At 38.3% G+C, this 19,594-nt stretch overlaps 3 protein-coding genes across 7 annotated transcripts; 2 read left to right on the top strand and 1 right to left on the bottom strand.

Moving 5' to 3' along the window:
* LOC113149489 (leucine-rich repeat-containing protein 74A-like) lies at window positions 1-7,000 on the top strand. Of its 5 annotated transcripts, none has more exons than XR_003297581.1 (14): window positions 13-73; window positions 288-474; window positions 641-816; window positions 1,033-1,140; window positions 1,233-1,326; window positions 1,425-1,474; window positions 1,589-1,670; window positions 2,030-2,115; window positions 2,204-2,398; window positions 2,501-2,596; window positions 2,719-2,847; window positions 2,952-3,056; window positions 3,583-3,715; window positions 3,768-7,000. XR_003297581.1 is itself a non-coding variant. In XM_026341647.1 (14 exons), exons 2-14 carry the CDS (start codon window positions 315-317, stop codon window positions 3,602-3,604), a joined length of 1,389 nt encoding a protein of 462 aa, XP_026197432.1. In that variant the 5' UTR covers window positions 13-73; window positions 288-314; the 3' UTR covers window positions 3,605-7,000. The 5 variants fall into 5 exon arrangements, 3 of the variants coding, with proteins under 3 accessions (XP_033181782.1, XP_026197432.1, XP_026197431.1); XM_026341647.1 differs by adding an exon at window positions 3,195-3,280 and having other exon boundaries at window positions 3,583-7,000; XM_033325891.1 differs by having other exon boundaries at window positions 1-101; window positions 3,195-7,000.
* On the bottom strand, window positions 6,508-12,541 carry LOC113149490 (dihydrolipoyllysine-residue succinyltransferase component of 2-oxoglutarate dehydrogenase complex, mitochondrial-like). The gene is made up of 15 exons (XM_026341649.1): window positions 12,372-12,541; window positions 11,582-11,615; window positions 10,949-10,991; window positions 10,574-10,644; window positions 10,401-10,475; window positions 10,213-10,268; window positions 9,985-10,093; window positions 9,433-9,588; window positions 9,235-9,308; window positions 8,998-9,095; window positions 8,652-8,782; window positions 8,476-8,549; window positions 8,297-8,380; window positions 8,002-8,169; window positions 6,508-7,729 (listed from the first exon to the last, which is right to left on the bottom strand). Exons 1-15 carry the CDS (start codon window positions 12,432-12,434, stop codon window positions 7,595-7,597), a joined length of 1,371 nt encoding a protein of 456 aa, XP_026197434.1. The 5' UTR covers window positions 12,435-12,541; the 3' UTR covers window positions 6,508-7,594.
* A 501-nt stretch (window positions 12,542-13,042) lies between these two features.
* Window positions 13,043-19,274, top strand: LOC113149488 (prospero homeobox protein 1-like). The gene is made up of 4 exons (XM_026341645.1): window positions 13,043-14,311; window positions 14,636-14,737; window positions 15,206-15,400; window positions 17,248-19,274. Exons 1-4 carry the CDS (start codon window positions 13,043-13,045, stop codon window positions 17,413-17,415), a joined length of 1,734 nt encoding a protein of 577 aa, XP_026197430.1. The 3' UTR covers window positions 17,416-19,274.
* The last annotated feature ends 320 nt before the right edge of the window (window positions 19,275-19,594 follow it).

Below are 19,594 nucleotides of genomic sequence, written 5' to 3'. Positions count from 1 at the left end.
ATGTTTCCTCTGCTCTGAGCAATAAAGGACCTTTTACTTTATTGTTAGACAGAAAAAATAATTTAACGATCTGGTAAGAATCACACCGTCAGTCAACTTTGGTGGGTTTCCATGGAGTAAAATGCTTGCTAATTAATACACTGAACTTTTTAGCTAGGTAGAAACTAAGCTAACTGTCAGGGGAAGATGCTTCATACTGCATAACTATTACTTGCTTATGTTGCCAAAGACAAAAGACAAAAACTTTAACAGCTAACAGCCAAACTCACCTCTCTCCTCTTGTCTAGGTGACGTCCCAGGATCTTGTTTCTGGGATGGAGGGCAGCTCAGTTCAGCGCAGTGAAGAACAGCAGCCATGTAAACAGTCAGTTTTATCCATTGAAAACCAAGAGAGGCTGGAGAACAAACAAAAGCCTGCCCAGGACCAAGAGTCGGACAGTGGTGAAGAGTGGGACAGTGATCTGGAAATAGAAGGTATAAAAAAACACATTATATATATATGACTATGAAACAGGTAATGAATTGAATTCTATTATATGTGGTAATTGAAAGGTTTTTTAACTTGGTGAACCATGCAGAAATCTTGCCTATCTTTCTGTGTTCCCCCTTTTTTCTGTTTTGTCCTTCTTCCTCCTTATAGATACCACAAATAAGAAACTGAGTTTGTTCCGCGCAGAGTTGTACCATCAGGCCTGCCAGCGGACAGGGACCATTCCTGTTTCCTCCTTCCACCGTCATAAGGGGGAAGTCCATCTCAACTTGAACCACTATGGTGTGGGACGTTTGGGAGCCAAAGCTCTGGCCATAGTTCTGCAAGTAGGGCCTTTCATGCTATTCACCAAAATTCAGTGATAATAATATTTATAATTAAAGTTTATAGGTTGGTGTTGAGCTAAGGGTAGGGAGATTAATTTTGGAGGAGTGATCCATAGTTTATTATCAAACATTTCCATGCAGTTTATAAAGATATGGACAGAGACAATTAGATGTTTACTTCATGGATGTTGTCATTCTTTTTTTTTTTCTGGTTAGAATGACAAAAACATCACTAACCTTGAGCTGGAGGACAGTGCACTTCAGACACGGGGGGCACACTATCTGATGGAAATGCTTCAAATGAACATCACTATACATAGTCTAGTAACTACTTTAAAACTGTTTATTCTTAGTAAAATAAGTATTTTAGATTACACTCATTAAGTTACAAAAGTGACTAAATGTCTTTACTTCAGAACCTGTCCAACAACCGGTTGCACCTTGAAGGGGCACACATCATCTCTAAAATGCTGTCAGACAATTATTACATCAGATCCATCAAACTATCAGGTGCTCAACCTAGTTGGTTGCTTCTCAACATCAGCAGAAAATGAAAGTATTTTGTGTGTAATTGTAGTAATTAGATAAATTCTTCTTTATTTCTGTAGGAAATAATTTTGATGATTCTGCTGCTAAATACTTTGCCAGTGCTTTAAAGGTTAGTTTGATGTTGAACCTTTATGATCAATGTATTTGAAAACCTGAACATTTCTTCTGTGTAAATATGAAATCAAACTGCCATATGTAAATGTACATTTTTTTTATCTAACAGGGTGACTATGTGGTCAAAGAGCTGGACCTTAGTCATAATAAGATCTGTGATAGAGGAGGAGAACACCTTGGTTATATGTTAGGTAAAATCTTTTTTTCTGGCTTCACCTGGAGAACATCACACATGACCAAATGAAAAGGTTTTATGTTTTTAAACAAGCCCCAGTGGTTCCCACTGGTCAAATGTCATTTCCTGTGTAGTTTTTACATGTATAACAATAAACCTTATTCCAGGGGTTCTTATTCCAGCCGTATGCTATTTCATTGTTATGTCTTCAGTGTTCATGTGCAATGTGAAACATCTGAATTAGAAGGTGCCACTGTATATGAAGAAATAAGAGCTATTTTACTGATGGGGTTAGAACACAGAAACACACAGGTATAATTTCTTGAAATGTTAAATATAATGCAACCTTTTAAAATTGTTTCCACTTTCTTGAAGCCACAAATGTAGGTATTGAAGTCCTAAATCTGAGCTGGAATCACATTCGTATGTGTGGTGCAATGGCTTTGAGTGCTGGGCTGAAGGTGACAAACATGCAGTAACACATCAAAACAAGCCTTTCACTGGGTTTCCTATCAGGGCGGGTTGCCACTCACATTTTTCTTATCACAGGTAAACTCCACCCTGAAACAGCTCCAGCTATCATGGAACGGTTTTGGCCACATTGAAACAGAGTCACTGGGTCAAGCACTGAAACATAACAGCACACTGGTGTCGCTGGACCTCAGCAGTAATCGTATAGATGATCAGGCTGTGACGCTGCTCTGCCAGGGCCTGGCCATCAACGAAGCCCTCATGATCCTCAAGGTGAGCAAACAAAAGGGTAATTTCAGGAGCACAGGTTTTTACACTCAAAAAAAAAAAAAAGTGGATTCAAAATTCATGTTAAATGTTTGTGTATTTTTGAAGCTCTCCCACAACCCGATAACAAATACTGGGGCTCTGACGCTGCTCAGAACAGTAACAAACAACACAAAATCTGCACTGGAGGAGATAGATATTTCTGTAAGTGCAGCAAACTAATTTCACCTCAATGAGTCTTCTCTGTATGTCACGATTACATTTGCCTGCATTTCTACTGTATTTTCATGCTAAGGGTGTGTGTGTGTGTGTGTGTGTGAGTACAGACAGTGTTTGTGTGCGAGACCTTTATGGAGTTACTTGAAGAAGCCTGTCAGAGGAGTCCTGCTCTGCATGTCCAGTACAGTGTCATGAGATCTGTCATCAGGAACCTATCTGCTCTCCACATCTTTCAGGTCAGCAGTTAAGGAGACAAATTAAATGATGGGTATAATATCCAAATATTAAATGTTAATACTCATCATCTGACAACAATTTGATTACCAATATGTTCTTTTAGAAATTCCTCAAAGAGCAAAACGAGAGCATCTTGGATTTCTTCCAGGCTTTGGATAAAGAAAGAACCATGAAGGTCTCCACCTTGGCCTTCAGGAATGCTATAAAGGTCAGGCTAACAAACTTCCACAATGCACTGACAACCTCAAGTTATATTAGCACACATCACTAATAAGTTTACCAAATCAAATCACAAAAATGACTTTAGTGAGCTTCAGTATTCAGATAAAAGTTGTCATGTGTGCAGGCAGCTAACATACCTCTGGATCAGCGACAGCTGAATTGGTTGATTAGGAAGTTTGACAAGAAGTGCACTGCAACAATAAGCTACAGGTTAGTCTGTGAACTAGTGTATATGTAGAGTGAGTATATAGTGTCTTAGTGTACGGAAATTCTATCAGGTTGGTTGGGACACTTTATCTCAACCTTAGGTCCACTAAGGAGGTTCTTCTTGGATGTACAACGGCCCAGTTATGTTGAATTTTCATTTTTGAGTGATTATTCATCACCCTCGAGATTTTGTGATCCTACCGCTGCTTCAATCTCATATTGATTTTAATAAAAATAGACTTTAACAGTTTCTGTTTTGAGCATCAAACGTGATTTCGATGTCGGAATTTCTCTCTTTGTTGCAGTCACTTTACTCAGCTGTCATAGACACAGAGATGTACTGTACAGCACCGCCAAGATGAAGAAACAAGATAACAGATAAAACATCTTTAAAAAGTTAAAAGTTCAAGTCTGTTATTTTGATATTGTTGTTTACATGTTTATAGTATTACTTTACATAGCCAGTAGGCCCTGTGTTATAGTATATCAGGCTCAGTTTTTTTAAAATACAGTAATACTTGTGAGGAGAAACTGACGTTACAGACACTGACAGGTGTAGCTGAATAGCAGCTTCCTGTGACGTCAGTGACCCCCGACCCTCTTGTCTCTTTCCTACTGTAGTTCTTAGCTCAACCCAATTCTGTCCAGTGTGAATACTCAAACCTCTGACCCCAACCAGCTGCACCCACCTCAGCACTGCCAGCTGTGTCTGTTGCTGGGCCACAGGGTCCTCTACCTCATTCTGTCCATCCAAAAATAATCTTCTGGTATGACAACAGAACAAGAGGAGGAAGAAAAAGGCAGCTGGCATCCATATCAAAGGACTGAGAGGAGAGAACGAATAGGGCCAGATGCAATCTAGTTGTTTTGCCACATTGGTAGCTTTGTTAGAACAAACTGGCCTGTATAGGTAAGAGAAGATTTATGAATATGTATACATAGCCTTACTTATGCAGACCCTGCACAGTGGGATTATTAAGGGTGTGCTCATGAATTGTCTCAAGGTGTGATATCCCACAGTGCAATCTGTTTTTTTTTCAGGTGGCTCGGATGGTAACACAGAAGAGACAATTACATGACGCACAGTCTCACCTGCATATATCCAGAATTGTATCATCTAAACGGCTTAACGGGTCTTCAGGTGACCCTCTTAAATAAACGTTATAGTTCAGTTACAGTTGTACTGGGAGAAACCAGAAAACTCTCTTGCTTCCAATCAGTCTTCATGTGAAACTAAAACCTCTACAGCATGAATTCAGACCACTGTCATCATGATAACTCATGACAGTAAACTAGAAATGTCTTTCTTGTAAGGCTATGTATACATATTAGAACAGCTTTTGTAACATCTGGTTACTCAAAATAAAGAAATGTTAATAACTTCACATGACATATATCTACATTTTCAAAAGCCAGTTGTATGTAAGATTAGGAGTCTAAACTGGGCTGTAATTGTATAGCACAACACTACTTTAATATTATAAATTATACTAGGTCTAACACTGCAGACCTCTATTATTTGATTTGTTACTGGTCTAGGAGTAGAAATATTTCTGAACAACTAGTCTCTGTGGAAAAACAAGCAGAAGCTTCAATGTGTGTCAGGTTTGATGTTGTTGGTATGGATCATTTTAAAGTTACAAAACACATCAATATATTTTAGAAACTGGAAAGACGAACACTGATAGACTCATAACCATGAGTATAAAATGTAAATCACAGCTGGGGAAGTACTGCTACTTCTTTCAGCAGGAACTGATAAAGACATTTATTACTTTTCTGCCATTTTTCGCATAGACAACTAATTCAGATCAAATACAAACAATAAAATAAAAACAATACACCCTATGAGATATACTTCTGATTTGGACCATTTGGCTGGAAATATGTAACTTATGTGATTTATTTGGTAAAAACTGCATTCACCGGGGATGAGTAAACATAAATCGATGTTATGTTATGTGAAATGAGTTTTGTAATGAATACCAGAGCTACACATAATGTTTGAAGATCTTTCACCGAAGCATTTAATACTTAATGTTTAAAAGCATAAACTCAGCTGTCAAAAAGTACGAGCTTTAGAAGGACAATATGAATGGACAAGTTTGGCTGTTATCACCTTAAATCCAAAACACAATTTGTAAAATTGGGCAAAAGCACAATTCTTTATATAATAATATTGCTGTAATTACCTTATTTAAAAGACAGAAAAAATAACAGAATAATTTAGGTAAATTATCCCTCTGATGTGGCTTAATGAAAACAAACAGCTAGCTGCCAATTTCTAATGGGCCATCTTTCATGTGAATGGACACAAAGACTTAAAACCCACATCTTATTGAGCAGTCCAATTGGAAATTCACAGATTTGGCCAAATTTTGAAGACGAAACAAAAACCTGCCAACAAACCCTTCAGATATCTATGCACCCACTGGCACATGCTGCCAATTAACATGATCTCGAAAACGCTAATGGAATCTTGAGCGGTAATGAAAGTAAATAATTAAATTAAAGGAACCCTTGTATCATTGTTCGCTGTATTCAGGCCCATTAGGACCTCCAGTATTCTCATGGTAATCAAATGTTTGGGTTTTTTGTGTGCACATAATGAATTCTGTGTTTTTCCTCCAAACAGTGTTGTTCAGACATTTGTGTAGGTGCTGGCAGAGAAACAAAGACGTACATTAGAGCCCATTGTCCCCCTGTGATTATTAAAGTAAACAGAAATACTGAAGGGGTATCATACACAGCTGCACACACTTCAGCCTGTGTTGGTTAAGTGGGAGAAAGGGCCAAGCAACCCTTAAGACTTTGTCAGAGATGATCCCATTATTTGGAGCTTCTCAAGAGCCGAGCGGCAGGCTGACTAATGAGGCTTTGAAGATCCGTCTTTGGCGCAGAATTCATCTGCAGCAGAGAATTCAGGAGCAAAATAGATTTGGCACAAGATAAAATGCTTCAGCCAAGACTGTCCATGAAGACGTTCCCTGCCTCAGCCTTGTGTTTTAATTTAGGGTATGCGCTGTATTATGTAAACATTCATATGTCACCTAACTGTTACGTTCATAATTGACTAATGTGTGATCAGGTAATTGACTGATAATCTATACAACTGAAGAAAATAGGAACAAATCCCATCAAGTCCCCAAAGATATCTTCATCCACATGTTATGACATCTTCAGATGGTGTTTGTTTTATTCCAACAAAAAACCCAAAGGAAAAAAAACTTAGGACAAACTGAAGCAGGGCTGCTTTAAAGTTTTCAGTCCAAAACCAGGACATTTCAGCATTTTAGTTTGAAACATAGCTTAAGTGATTAATAGATACATTAATCAAATAACAAAACATTTACTGACTAATTGTTTCAGTGCTAGAAAATATTGGTTGACTAATGTGTATACAAAGTTTGCAAAGTAAATGTGCAAGACAAAATTTAGCAGATGAGATGTCTCTTTAAATAGGTTCAAGTATTTATATATAATAGCACAATGAAAACAGTGGAGCTTTAAAAAAAAAAAGAAAAAGACTTCTGCCGGTAAATTGTGCGTTTTGAACATTCCTACCAACATTCTGCCCAGAGAGTTACAAAATACTGTATAAAGTGGTTTCAAGAGGTATTCAGGGCCCATCACCAGCTATAGGTGTAATTGGATACAACTTCCAATGTTTCCCATTAATCTATATCTAATGACCCAACAAACAAACTTAGCAAAAAAAAAAAATGCTAAACTTTGCAAAAAATGCTGCTTTCGACTGTAAAGAGACTAAATAGTGTCAGGTATGTGGTTTGAACAGGTTCTGCTAATAAACACTGAATTCACATGTGTCCATTTAACTAAAAGCTTTTAACAGTTAAGCAACAGCTGTATATTTTGAAGGCCTGAAACAGTGAGACATGATGGACAGAGGACACGGGTGACTGTGTGAAGCAGGAATATAACTGCACTATCTCTCCAGTTTGTGATTGTAACTTTTCAAATAGTTGCGAACGTAGCTTTGGTGTAGACAAACACAACTTCTGGATGCTTAAAGAAGCATTACATGTATCTGTGTTTTTTTTTCTTTACTTGAAAATCGTATACTCTTGTATTAATAGAGGATAAAATCTAAACCCCAAATTAATCACAATATGGCCACTTGAAGTTCCACGAAGTTGGAAAACAACCCCAGTCCCCCCCTGCAGTGTGACTGAACAGTTAAAAAGACAACAGTATGTGTGTAGGCAGATTTGTGTGACTTGTGCATATTTTTTTGCAACGTGGAATCCTGTTATGCAGCTGAGCTAAAAAAATAAGTTTAATGTGGTGTTAGAAACATCACATGTCCAGAAGCAGCACTCGTGGATCTTCCACCACAGCTTTGATCTTGCGTAAGAAAGTGACAGCTTCTCTGCCATCAACGAGGCGGTGATCGTATGTCAGTGCTACATACATCATGGGCCGGATCTCAACCTGCCAAAGCAGAAAGCAATTCATTTTTTTTTTATAATGTCTGAGTGAATCAGGTTAGGAAACTTGTAGAACAGCTGTAGTATGATTGTTGTCTGTCCAGGCAGATATAAAGAACCTGTAAATAACAGACCTGCAGAGATCAAAGAATGCTGGTATGGTATTTGTCACTCTACATTACAGTAAAAGGTGGCTGCGTGATGAGTGATCTACTCTGCTACAGAGATCTACTCTACAGAAAAGGTTTTGTCATGTGTTCCACACATAATTCTCACCTTGCCATCAATAGCCACAGGTCGGTCAAAGATGCCGTGCATGCCTAGGATGGCAGATTGCGGGGGATTGATGATCGGTGTGCCAAACAAGGAGCCGAATACACCACCATTGCTGATCGTGAAGGTGCCTCCATCCATATCTTCAACAGCAAGCTCATTTTTACGAGCCTAAGCCACAGAAAGTGAAGGATTTCCTCATTGTTGTGATCAAAGACCATAATAAGAATAAGGATAAGACCATACTCTTAAGGTGTGTGTATTTCCACCCATAAAGTAGCATGACGTTTTTTTTTACCTTTTCCCCCAATGCATTAATTGCTTTTTCGATGTCAGTGAAGTTCATGGTCTCAACATTACGGATCACTGGTACAACAAGCCCCTAAAGACGTTATTTAGAAGCAATCAGTGTTAGCTAGCATTCAGCTTTTTTTCTTTTAAAACAATTAAGTTGTTGTTGTAGTGTCAATGTCTTACCTTTGGAGTTGCCACAGCAACGCTAATATCTACATAATCCCTGTAGACAATCTCTTTGGTTGAATCATCAATAACTGCAGTAAAACACATTTTGGGGATATACAATATAGGATAAAAATAAACATTTCAGTGACAGAACAGGAAAAAAATGTGGAGCTCAGTCTGCATCATCTTACCAGCATTAACCGCAGGTTGGTCAGTCAGAGCATGAGCAGCAGCCTTAACAAATGCTGACATAAAACCCAGTTTAATGTTGTGTTTCTTTAAGAAAGCATCCTTATGTGTTTTTCTCATCTCCTGGATGTTGCTGAAACAAAATTGTGGAGAAATCAGTTTAGTGAGAAAACATAGGAAAAAAAGTCTATAATCAACTAATATTGGTTTGTAAACAATACTGTACACTCTACATGCAATACTTAATAAACATCAGGCTCTTTTTTAGTGATTGGTGGGGGTTTAGCAACAGTGTAAACACTATGAAGAAAGGTGTTAGTAAAATTAACAGGGGATGCTGTATTTCACCTCATGTCCACCTCGTTGAAGGTAGTCAGCATGGCGCAGGTATTCTGAGCCTCCTTCAGTCTCTGAGCGATCCTCAACCTCATACGGTTCATCTTCACCTAGATAGGAGAAGAACAACAATATCTGTGAACCTTCTCTTTTGTTGGTGATGACATAAAACTTATTTATTTTCAATATTAATTTTAGAGAATACAGAAAACATATGAAACATAAGTGTGCCATCAGCATTTGTGTTACCCTGTTTTCTCCTCTGCCTCCTGCTGTTGGAGGAGCTGCTGCTGGAGCTGCAGAAGTGGGCTTGACAGCAGAAACTATACAGAGAGAATGAGAAAAGACAGGATGAGCAAAACAACTGATGCTGACCCATGCCGACACAAGTATAAGCACATTAAAGTAAATATATTATCAATCTCGGTCGACTCGAAAGAAACCCACCAGGTTTGGCTTGAACGGGTTGTGGTGGTACTGGGGGAACTGGAGGCATGGTGGTGGGGGCTGCAGCTGGATGGGCTGAAGATGGAGGAGGGGCTGCATCTGCCACAACTGGTGCTTCTGGGGCTGGGGAGGGAGCAGCTTTGGCAGCAGCAGCAGCTGAGGAAACAGAAGCAAAGAGGGACTGTAAGCAGCATATACAACATAATGCACAACTACATAGGTCTTTAAACTGCTACTGACCCACCTTCAAAGCACTGCAATAAACAGATGCAGAACAAGATTTGTACTGGATCTATAGTGTGCATTGAATTTGTTTTGTTCTGAACAATATTGCTGCATTGCTAAGACCAAAAAGCAGGTGCAACTTTGTAGTGCTGGAAAATGTTATCTGATATCTACTCTGATAGTGTACTGTATAGTGCTAAAGTGTATTAAGGCAAAGCTGAGGTTTGACTTCTAGTGTAAATTAAGATATGTTTTTGTAAAATAAAAAAAACCCTCTAACTCTATCCAGTTCTTGTTGTTAATTCAAATTATTTTAACTAAGCACACCTCCTTTCCGCAATTTGAAGAGGGGCGTTCCTCCTTCCACCCTCCCTCCATCAGGGACCAGCAGTTCCTCAATTACACCAGCTGCAGGAGCAGGAACTTGTACTGAGGTCTGGAAAAACACAAAGTCAACAAATATTGCATAAATTACTCATAATCCGTTTTAGTAGAAGAAAAAGATCATTTATCAAATACAAATGATTTTATGTTGATAATCTTCCTTGTTTATACCTTGTCAGTCTCGATTTCACACACCACTTCATCTTCTGTCACTGAGTCGCCAACAGCTGAAACATAAATATTGGAAGCTCATGTTTTTCATGTGCAGAACATTTGGCTCACTGATGGTACAATATGGGAGACACACACCTGTTACATACTGACAGTATTTTCTGTGACTTATGTTAACAAATACCAACCTTTCTCCCACCTCACATCTCCCTCTGTAACCGATTCTGCAAATGCAGGAGTATTGACTGTGACTACTTCATCTCCTGTAGAAAAAAGAAAAACAAAAAGAAAAGAATGTTAGTGTAAGTTAAAGAGAGAACTGAGTTCAGTATGTGATGTTGACAAATGTTGTGGTACATACTGTGAACAGCAGACGTCTTGAAATATCTTAAGTGGAAGACATTTGTTGACGATGGAAATTCACATCTAGATCTAAAAATACAAAAATACAATTACTTAGATTTTTATTATGTCTAGTCAAAGTCAGAAATATATTGAATACCCATTACAATTGCCCTTAGCTCTCAATGTGATCTCTTCTATCTAGTTTTGTCCAAAGACATTTGAATAATTATGCTCCAATTACCTTTTCTCTATACAGATTTTTGTACAGGTCTGTGGTAGAGGTTTAGGGCTTATCATACATGAATAAAAACAGTTAAATTATATCACACAATGACAATGCATCAATATATTCAAAGGTTTCTACAGAATGAAAATGGGTCAGAGTACTTACAGCTGAGAATTCCTGTAAACTAGCTGGCTGCACACAGAGAGGCCTTAAAAGTGTAAAAAAGCAAAGAGAGAAATAAGAAAGGAAATCTGCAAAAGCTGTAACAATATGTTAGATGTCCTAAGGCTGTAACTTTAAATATGAGGTTCCTTTTAAGCATTTATGTTTAGTGTAGGTTAAGAATCTTTAGAGTAAGTAATCTTTATGACAGCATATGTGCATCAAAGTGAGAACACAACCAAATACTGAAATACTGCAAATGGCTCTGACAACAATGAAAAGATTTCCCAGAGACACTAAAAAGTGATGAACAGCGCAGGGACACAAGGACACCATTGCTACAGTTTCTGTATTTGGATGCATTTATTCACTTTACAGCATAAAAATGCTGCAGTGTGCTGTCATAGAGTTAATGTGTTTATGTTTTGTCTATTTATGTGTGCTCTCAGGGCCGCTGTACTTATGGGCTCCTCAGGCATCTCAGCCATTCAACAATGGTTCTGCTGATTCCACTTTGGATGACCCTCCCAATCAGCTTGTTTTATTCATGAGCAATTAAATAAAGATAATAGTCTTAGATGTTGCACTACTGCCGACGTTCTCATAACCGCTCGGCGCAGTTAGAAGCACACTTACCTGATGCATTTGGTCGGATCAACACATTATTGGGCTGAAAATGTAAAAAGAAAAATCAGCTTAGTGTGTATTTATCTGTACATGCAACTGTCACTTCAGTATGAGTTGACAACAGCACTCACACTTGAAGCACAGTATGAGTCACAGTTATGATACTCATCTACATAAGTGCACCTTAATGCATTTATTTACTATTACTTTTCTTATGTTCATCTTACTGAGAATTATAGATGTAGCATTTTGCAGCAGGAACAACATCAAAATGCTTTTATTTTAATAGATCAGTGCAAATCAAGCCTGACAACCCTCCAAACCACTTATTACCCAGTAAGATCCACTGGTTTCCACAAAGAAGCATTAAAGATCTGTCGTGTGCAGTGTGCAGAAGTGATGGGGTCAGACTAACGTTACTTTCTAAGGCCACTTCTAACATAACTTAAGCTGTTTCAGTCAGTTCTGCCTCCTGTGGAGTCAAACCCGAGAAAAGTGCAACAATAACAAACGACTGTGATGCTAACCAGTTAGCTTGTTAGCTAACGCTGGTCAGCTGCTCGTGACTTGTTGGCTAACATCAAGTGAGGCTCATGTAACTGTGTTGAAATGAAACTCCAGTTTAAAGTAAGTTCAGGAGACACATTCTCCGCTCTTGGAAAAACTGCACTGCCTGTGAAGCTGTCAGTTTCTGTTCCTGGTAGGCGAGGCCCCCGGTTCACAAGCTAACGTCCTTTAGCATAAGCTAACGTGAGCTAACACCTAAAGTCAACACACTCCACTTGTTTTTCCAACCTACCCGGCTCACCGCTGACAAAGACCGGCCAAGCGTCCGGTAGACACATCGGGATCGCGATAACATAGCGTCAGCAGGCGGCTGGATGTGTTTGACAGCGGCAGTAGAAAGACCGGTACTGTGCAGCTCGCAGCTCCGTCAGGTGGAGGCGGTCCGATCGGGAGGAACCAGCGCGGCTGACCCGGAGAGGGGCGTTAGTCAGGGCGGGACTGCAGACATCGTGGATTAGGAAGCACTTTAAATGAATATAAAAGAATAAAGTGAATTAAAAATGTAATGTAAAAGGTAAATGTACTGCTGTCTGCACTCGACTGCAAAATGTGCTTTTAAATTTAGTTTTAAATTAGTTTCAAAAGTAAAAAAAAAACAAACAAAAAACAACTGGAATATCCTTATTTCATATAAACCATGCTATTATGTAGCAGGTAGAGATGCGATAGGTTGGTCACCTATAACCACACCTCCTGGTCTCTCTCAGTGGGACCAGTACAAATAATCCAGTCTCATCAAGAGTCTCTGCAGACCTGCAGCATCCTCTGCTCCTTCTCCCAGGGCCACAGGTAGGTTATCAGGTATTTATACTGTAGCTACTGTCTTCCAGATAAAAATCCATCATCATAACACCTATATTACTGATTTAACTAATGCTGTTTTTCTTTTCTGTCCCAACAAGCATGAGTCAAAGTGTTTGGAGCAACAGCAAAATGCTTTCCTCCAGCAACATCTGCCTCGTTGGCTGCTCTGCAGAGCATCTGTCCTCCTTTCAGCCTCACCACGTGTCGTCAGATGTGTCAGACGTTTCTGGAACTTTACACAAAGACAATGACTACATGTTAGGGGAGAGTGCCCCTCACAGCAGCGGCGAAGCTGGTTCAACTTTGATCTGTTCCCATGATCGAGAGCTCAATCCAGCCAGAGACGGCACCACAACAAGGCACCCATCTCCTGCATTGAGATCCTGTGATCACCATGACTGGAACTTAAATAACGGCCATCAAGCAAAGCGTGCCAGAGTAGAGAATATCATCAAAGGCATGACCAGCTCTCCTGCCATGCGGTGCACAGAGGTGATGACAAATCAGTACGAGGAGAAGGGCTGCATGCAGGAAAATGAAAGGATTCAAGAACTCCCTTTACATCAGCAACTTGAGGGTCAGTATCGGCAACTTGGACAGCTCAGAACAAAGTTGAACCATGTGGATGATGGGACTGAGACTACATACAGTATTACAGAAGACAAATATCTCACCTGCAACGATTCTCCTGACACATCTCCAAGTAGGGATGCATTAACAGATTCATACAGTGAGTTTGAATGCAGCTCTAATGGAAAATATCAGGGATGGAAGAAGGTGAAGCTGATGAATTACGTTCAAACAAGCCCTGAGAGAATAAAGCTAATGGCAGATGTTCTGAAGTACGAGCTGTCCAGAGCTGTCAGTAGGAGTGTTGATTATATTTTCAAAAGCATTCCACTTCTGCAGACGTCACCAAACCACGATGGCAGTGTAGAGACTGATTTGTCTCTTCAGTCACCACCATCACTCTCATGCTTTGGGAATCCAGAGGTGCAAGACCCTGATGTTCAAACCGAAGCTCTGTCTCTGGTTATGCAAAAGCCACGACTGGAGACACCGGACAAGTTAAGAGCTCACCCTCATCCAAAACCTCCAGTACCCTTCCCTGTTGACTCCACTCTGCAGGAAGATGTGCCACCAGAGAAGAATCAAAATGCTGTCCGTCAGCAAAGCCTCCGATACCAAACTAAGTTGGACACACACTGGAGCTCGGTCAAAGTAAGATCCAAGGTCAACTCCAGATCAGTGAGAAGCCCACAGACTCATACCGTGTCAGTGGATCCGGTGCTTTTAGAAAACCTGTGTCTCCCTCGTGTCAAGATTGAGCCCGATAGTCTGGTGAAGAACAGCCTGTACATGCTAAATGTATCCTTTGCAAGTTTGTAAAAGTGATGCAGTGCATTTTCTGTTTTCCTGTATCTTGACATCACAATCAGTGAGAAAAAAATGTCGGTTATAAGCAAGTAAGTAATAATTCTGCCTCTGCCTTTTTGAGGTTCAAATAACCCACTCTAGACACGTGACAGCCGATTTACACCTTACAGAACTCCCTTTGATCCTCCAAACTTTGAAGAAAATTGCTGCCTTGAGCTATATGGACTTTGAAGAGAAAACCATTTGTGTCATTAACAAAGAAAAATGGTTTTCTTTTGTGTGTGTGTGTTTATCCTTAACACTGGTGCATTTTAGGAAGGCCTGACCACAAATCATCTGAAGAAAGCAAAGCTTATGTTCTTCTACACTCGCTATCCAAGCTCACTGGTACTTAAGATGTGTTTTCATGACGTACAGGTGAGAAAATACCTGTACCATTACAATACTTGAACACGTTTACAAAGCTTACTTAATTTTACTGTAAATATATATCTATAGCATTTATCTGGGTTTTTGTGGAAATTCATGATCCCAAGGTCAATAAAAATATTTTCTAGCCAGTTTTATATTTTCAAAATCTAGCTATTGCAAAAGAACACAGAATTGGATCCAGATAAGTTAACAGTTCTGTTTTTTATTTGTCAGCCACATTATAATCAAGCCACCAGATCACAATTAACAGTTACTACCAATGCTGCATTTCTGTAAAACGTAATGTATAAAAATTATGACACAAAAATGGGGTTAAAAAATAGTTTATTCTCATTTTAGTTGTGTTACATTTTAAAATGTGCACTGTAAAACATGTTTTGCTGTTTCTCTCTCACATACCTGCAGCATGTGTCACATTTCAGCTCACTTACCTGTTTTGTGCTTTGTCCTCAGTTCACACGCTGCATCACCTCTCAGCTTATCAAGTGGTTTAGTAACTTCAGAGAGTTTTATTACATCCAGATGGAGAAGTTTGCTCGACACGCTCTCGTCGAAGGAGTGGCCGATGTGAGGGGTCTGACTGTGGGGAGAGAATCAGAACTTTTCAGAGCTCTCAACATGCACTACAACAAAGCCAACGACTTCCAGGTAACTGGCACTTTTTATTGCTCTGTACTGAATATATAAAGTAGCTAAAGTTAATTGTAGGCCTTTATGTGCTGTGTATCATTCAATAGTCCGATAAAGAGTATAGATAAAGTGTTGCTCACGCATGCATCTGTGAAAAATTTTTAAATTTTTTTTTATTTTAATTTTTTTATCATGTGCACATAATTTTGTTGGAAGCGCTCATGTTCATGTTGTATTTCTAACAATCTAAAAGCTTAAAATCATTTTTTAATTTGTCCACTTCACAGCATCTGTACCTTATTCATAATCAGTGGCTTTACAAGTTTCATTTACTCATAAAATCCCTTGTGTTAGTTGGGTAACATTTTATATATATATCACTTTGTGAAACCATTCAGAACATAAAACACACAAATCAAAACATTTTAGTGTCTTTATATTGCAATTAAAGATTTATTAGAGTAATGGCAAATAACATTTTCTCCTTAATATTTGTATTCATCACGTGCTGGTCAGTTAATATTAACCACTCCTTTTCCTTAAAAACAAAAACATATCAGAGGTGTTAATTCAATTAGCAGTGTTGTACTGGATTGCATTATATTCAGAGCCATTCTGCCCTTTTGTGTACATTTTTGTAAATAATAAGCTCAGAGGAATAAAACGAGTCCTAATATAATGTTGTCCAATACAACACAGCTATTAACTGTCTCTGTCTTTGGCAAGTGATGATATAAGATTGACGATTGACTCACACAAGATCCTAAATGAAGATTTTTTTTGTAAAAATGTACAGTTTGAACATTTATGAATGCTATCAGATTACAGTCACTTCAAGCCACAATAGTGTATATACTACTGTCAAGGTATTATGCAAAGTGTGAAAGTGTGTTTTTTTTATATATTGTGTGAACGCAGAATATTTACAATTTTATTTCTGCAGTTAATATATTGAAGAAATAAAAAACATAGTAAAACAAGGTTTCTGCAGGGTTTTTAATACCTCACAGGTAAATATGACGAGGTAATAAAATAGGATTTTCAGTTCATAATCCAGGCTTGATTCGGGAGAAACACTGCCGCCATCATGTCAGACTGTTTATCCGAGTATTCTATTACAACACTTCTTCTCGTTATGTTGATTCCTTTACCCTAAATCCACTCCAATCAAGTAGATTACACACATGAAAACACCCAGCAGTGGTGCTGCAGGTACACTGGCAGTCTGTGTTTTTATTTGCTATTAATTTAAACCACGGTTGGAATGAAAACATAAGAAGAAAAACAAGGTCACATAATACATGTGAAGACTTGATGCTTGAAAACACTGTATAGCTGCTAAAGCAACTTGGTCTTAGATGTTAAACAGTTACACGGAGAGTTACATTCCAGTTAGTTCTGCAAAAGATTTTGATCCATCCTTTTCGACTCTTCAGTTGAAATATCGCCAGAACTGGATCATGAGCAATAGTCTGTGTAAAAATGTGACATTTTGATTTGAGCATGCTTCATAGTATAAATGAAAAGGGTTTATTTTCTGGAGAGTATGAATGCACACAGGATTTAATGAAAAGAGTTTCATCATTAGATTCCCGTGCTTGCACAAGTAGACCTATCCAACAAATGGTTGAGGATAAAGTCATATAGTCATTAAAATATTAGGACAAACTTAGAACAATGCATATCAACACTAAATCCCATAGCAGTCTGGCTGGTAGCACTGAGGACATTTTGTTTTACTTCTACAGGTTAACCACACTTATTTGTTAGATTTTCAAGCAAGTTATTCCAACTGAGCACAACTTGCAAAAGAAAGTGTAAATGGTTTTAATGTGTCTTTTCTTCCTTATTCTACGCACTTGCAGGTTCCTGACAGGTTCCTTGAAGTTGCGGAGATTACACTGAGAGAATTTTACATCGCCATTTCACTGGGAAAAGATCGGGATCCATCATGGAAGAAAGCAATTTACAAGGTGATCTGTAAACTGGACAGCGACGTACCAGCTGATTTCAAAAGTCATCACTCTGGATAAAAAACAACCAGAAGACATTATGTGCCACAACGGTTAATGTCACAATGTGGTCTTACTCATGCCTTGATAAGTATTTTTGTTTTTAATGGATATTACACTACATCGTAAACCACACAGATTATCTTAAGTACATGCCTGCACATCTCCATACATGCAGCAGACTGATGGCTTTTGTTTGTAATATCTATTGCTGCATCGCTGCATCAAGAGGAAGGTTGACTAATGTATATTGCTATATCAGCCATACTGTATAGCAATAACACATTGTGTAACATGAAGAGTTTTATTAGTTAAGAGCAAAAGAGAACGATGATTTTTGAGAAAACAAAAAACAAACAAGATCCACACCACACAAGAATAAAATCTTTAATATTCAGCAGAGATCATAATTGTACAGAACATTATAGAAACTACATACATTTATGTGAGTCAGTAAATTATGCCTATCGTCTCATTCATTTATTTTAGAAATAGCAGTTTTGTTTCTTCTATACTTACCATTTGGATCCATTCATCCACTACACGCTAGTCATTTGGCAAATGAAACTTAGTCTTCGTCAGTAGTTTCTGTTCAGTTATAATGGATGATCCTTGCTTTGTCTTCAGTGAGTCCAATAACAATGTTGATAATACAGATGTAAATTCCTGACGTGTGCGAAGTCTTGAGCCATCATTTCCAAGTGTCAAGTTTGTAAATGTCAAAGGTACATTAAAATGGATATACTTGCTTATTCTGCCCTGTATTAACAGTGACAATCACTCTAAATTGCACTGAATGATTTATTTTAATATTTATATGCAATGAGCAGATAAGCATTTGCGCTGAACAAATAAAATTCTTCAATTCAACTGTAGCAAGGCAATGCAATATTTTTACAAAAGTATTTATTATATCCGTGATATTTTCTATTTAAATAACACAGAAAACAAGAGACAAAGGGGGAAACTGCCTGCTTACAAAGCAGTTATTATGTATCTGTGTAAAACGCCATTTTAATTCCTCTTGCAGTCTGCAGAGAAATTTGTAGTTTTCAGTCTGCTTTAACATTTTACTGACTCGTGAGACACCCGTAAACAAAAATAAAAGCACTTTACTTTAACTTGAAATTTTAAAATGTGTGAAATGCCAAGATTCAGAAATGTAATTAAAATTAAACAATGAAACATTTGATCATCACCGTCACGAAAAGCTGCTTTGAGCTGTAAAATGGGCTTAAACCCCTTAAATACTACTGTCATTCATTATATTTGACATCTTTGGAAATTGGTTACTTTAGAAACCCATGAAATGTAAGGTACTACTGTGAATTTCTTTAAGCTAATGTAGTTGTCACTTAACATATTAGATGAGAACAATCTGTACCACAAGGTGGAATTATGCTTCTCCAAAGGTCTAGGTTGCACAGGCTCTCCCCTTTTCAACCAACATTACATTGGTGCTAGTGCTGATTCAAAGTTGGTTCAACTGGGGACTAGTAATTAGAACTGGTTTGCTTTTCCACAAGAGCCAGCCACCGTAGAGCAAGGTCATTATGTCTCCATGTACATTTCTACGTTCACAGCACTACTAACTTTAAGGACAACAGCAAGCACTGCAATGTCAACATATGAGCTGCTTGTTGTGATGGTTACTAATAGTGAATGTTGGACATAATGGAGGTCTCTGTTAGTTTAAGCCATCAGATAGCTAATTAGCCTCTGTAGTTCTAAACCAGCAAGGAGTTGGTGCCAGCCTGGAACCAGTTTTCCTTGCCAAGAACTGGTTCGAAGTAAACACGCTCAGAACAAGCTAACTAACTTGGTGGAAAAGGAGCAACAGATAAAGTTAATGTGTAGACCAACACACATTAACCAATGTCAAAGTTGAAATAGAAACTCATACGAAGCAAAAAAGAAAACAAAAAACAAAAAACAAAAAAACAGCAACTAGCAACTCCAGCTAATCGCAACACTCCCTCTGGTGGACACGTACCTTTATTGCACAGCAACAACAACACATTTGTAAACTTCCCATAATGTAAAATCTGTATGTTTACTTACATCAATCATACAGAACCATAATGACCCTTTGTTCTCCCATTCCCTCCATAAAAAGTACAGAAATTAATTTAAAGTCTAGTGACTAAAGTCATACCAATTTGCCTCAGTTGTTAAGGAAGTGTTGGACAGAACTAAACAA

Source organism: Anabas testudineus, chromosome 24 (genome assembly GCF_900324465.2).
Source record: "Anabas testudineus chromosome 24, fAnaTes1.2, whole genome shotgun sequence".
Lineage (NCBI taxonomy): Eukaryota > Metazoa > Chordata > Actinopteri > Anabantiformes > Anabantidae > Anabas > Anabas testudineus.
The sequence above is the reverse complement of the archived record's forward strand: the minus strand, read 5'-3'. Positions and strand labels throughout refer to the sequence as shown.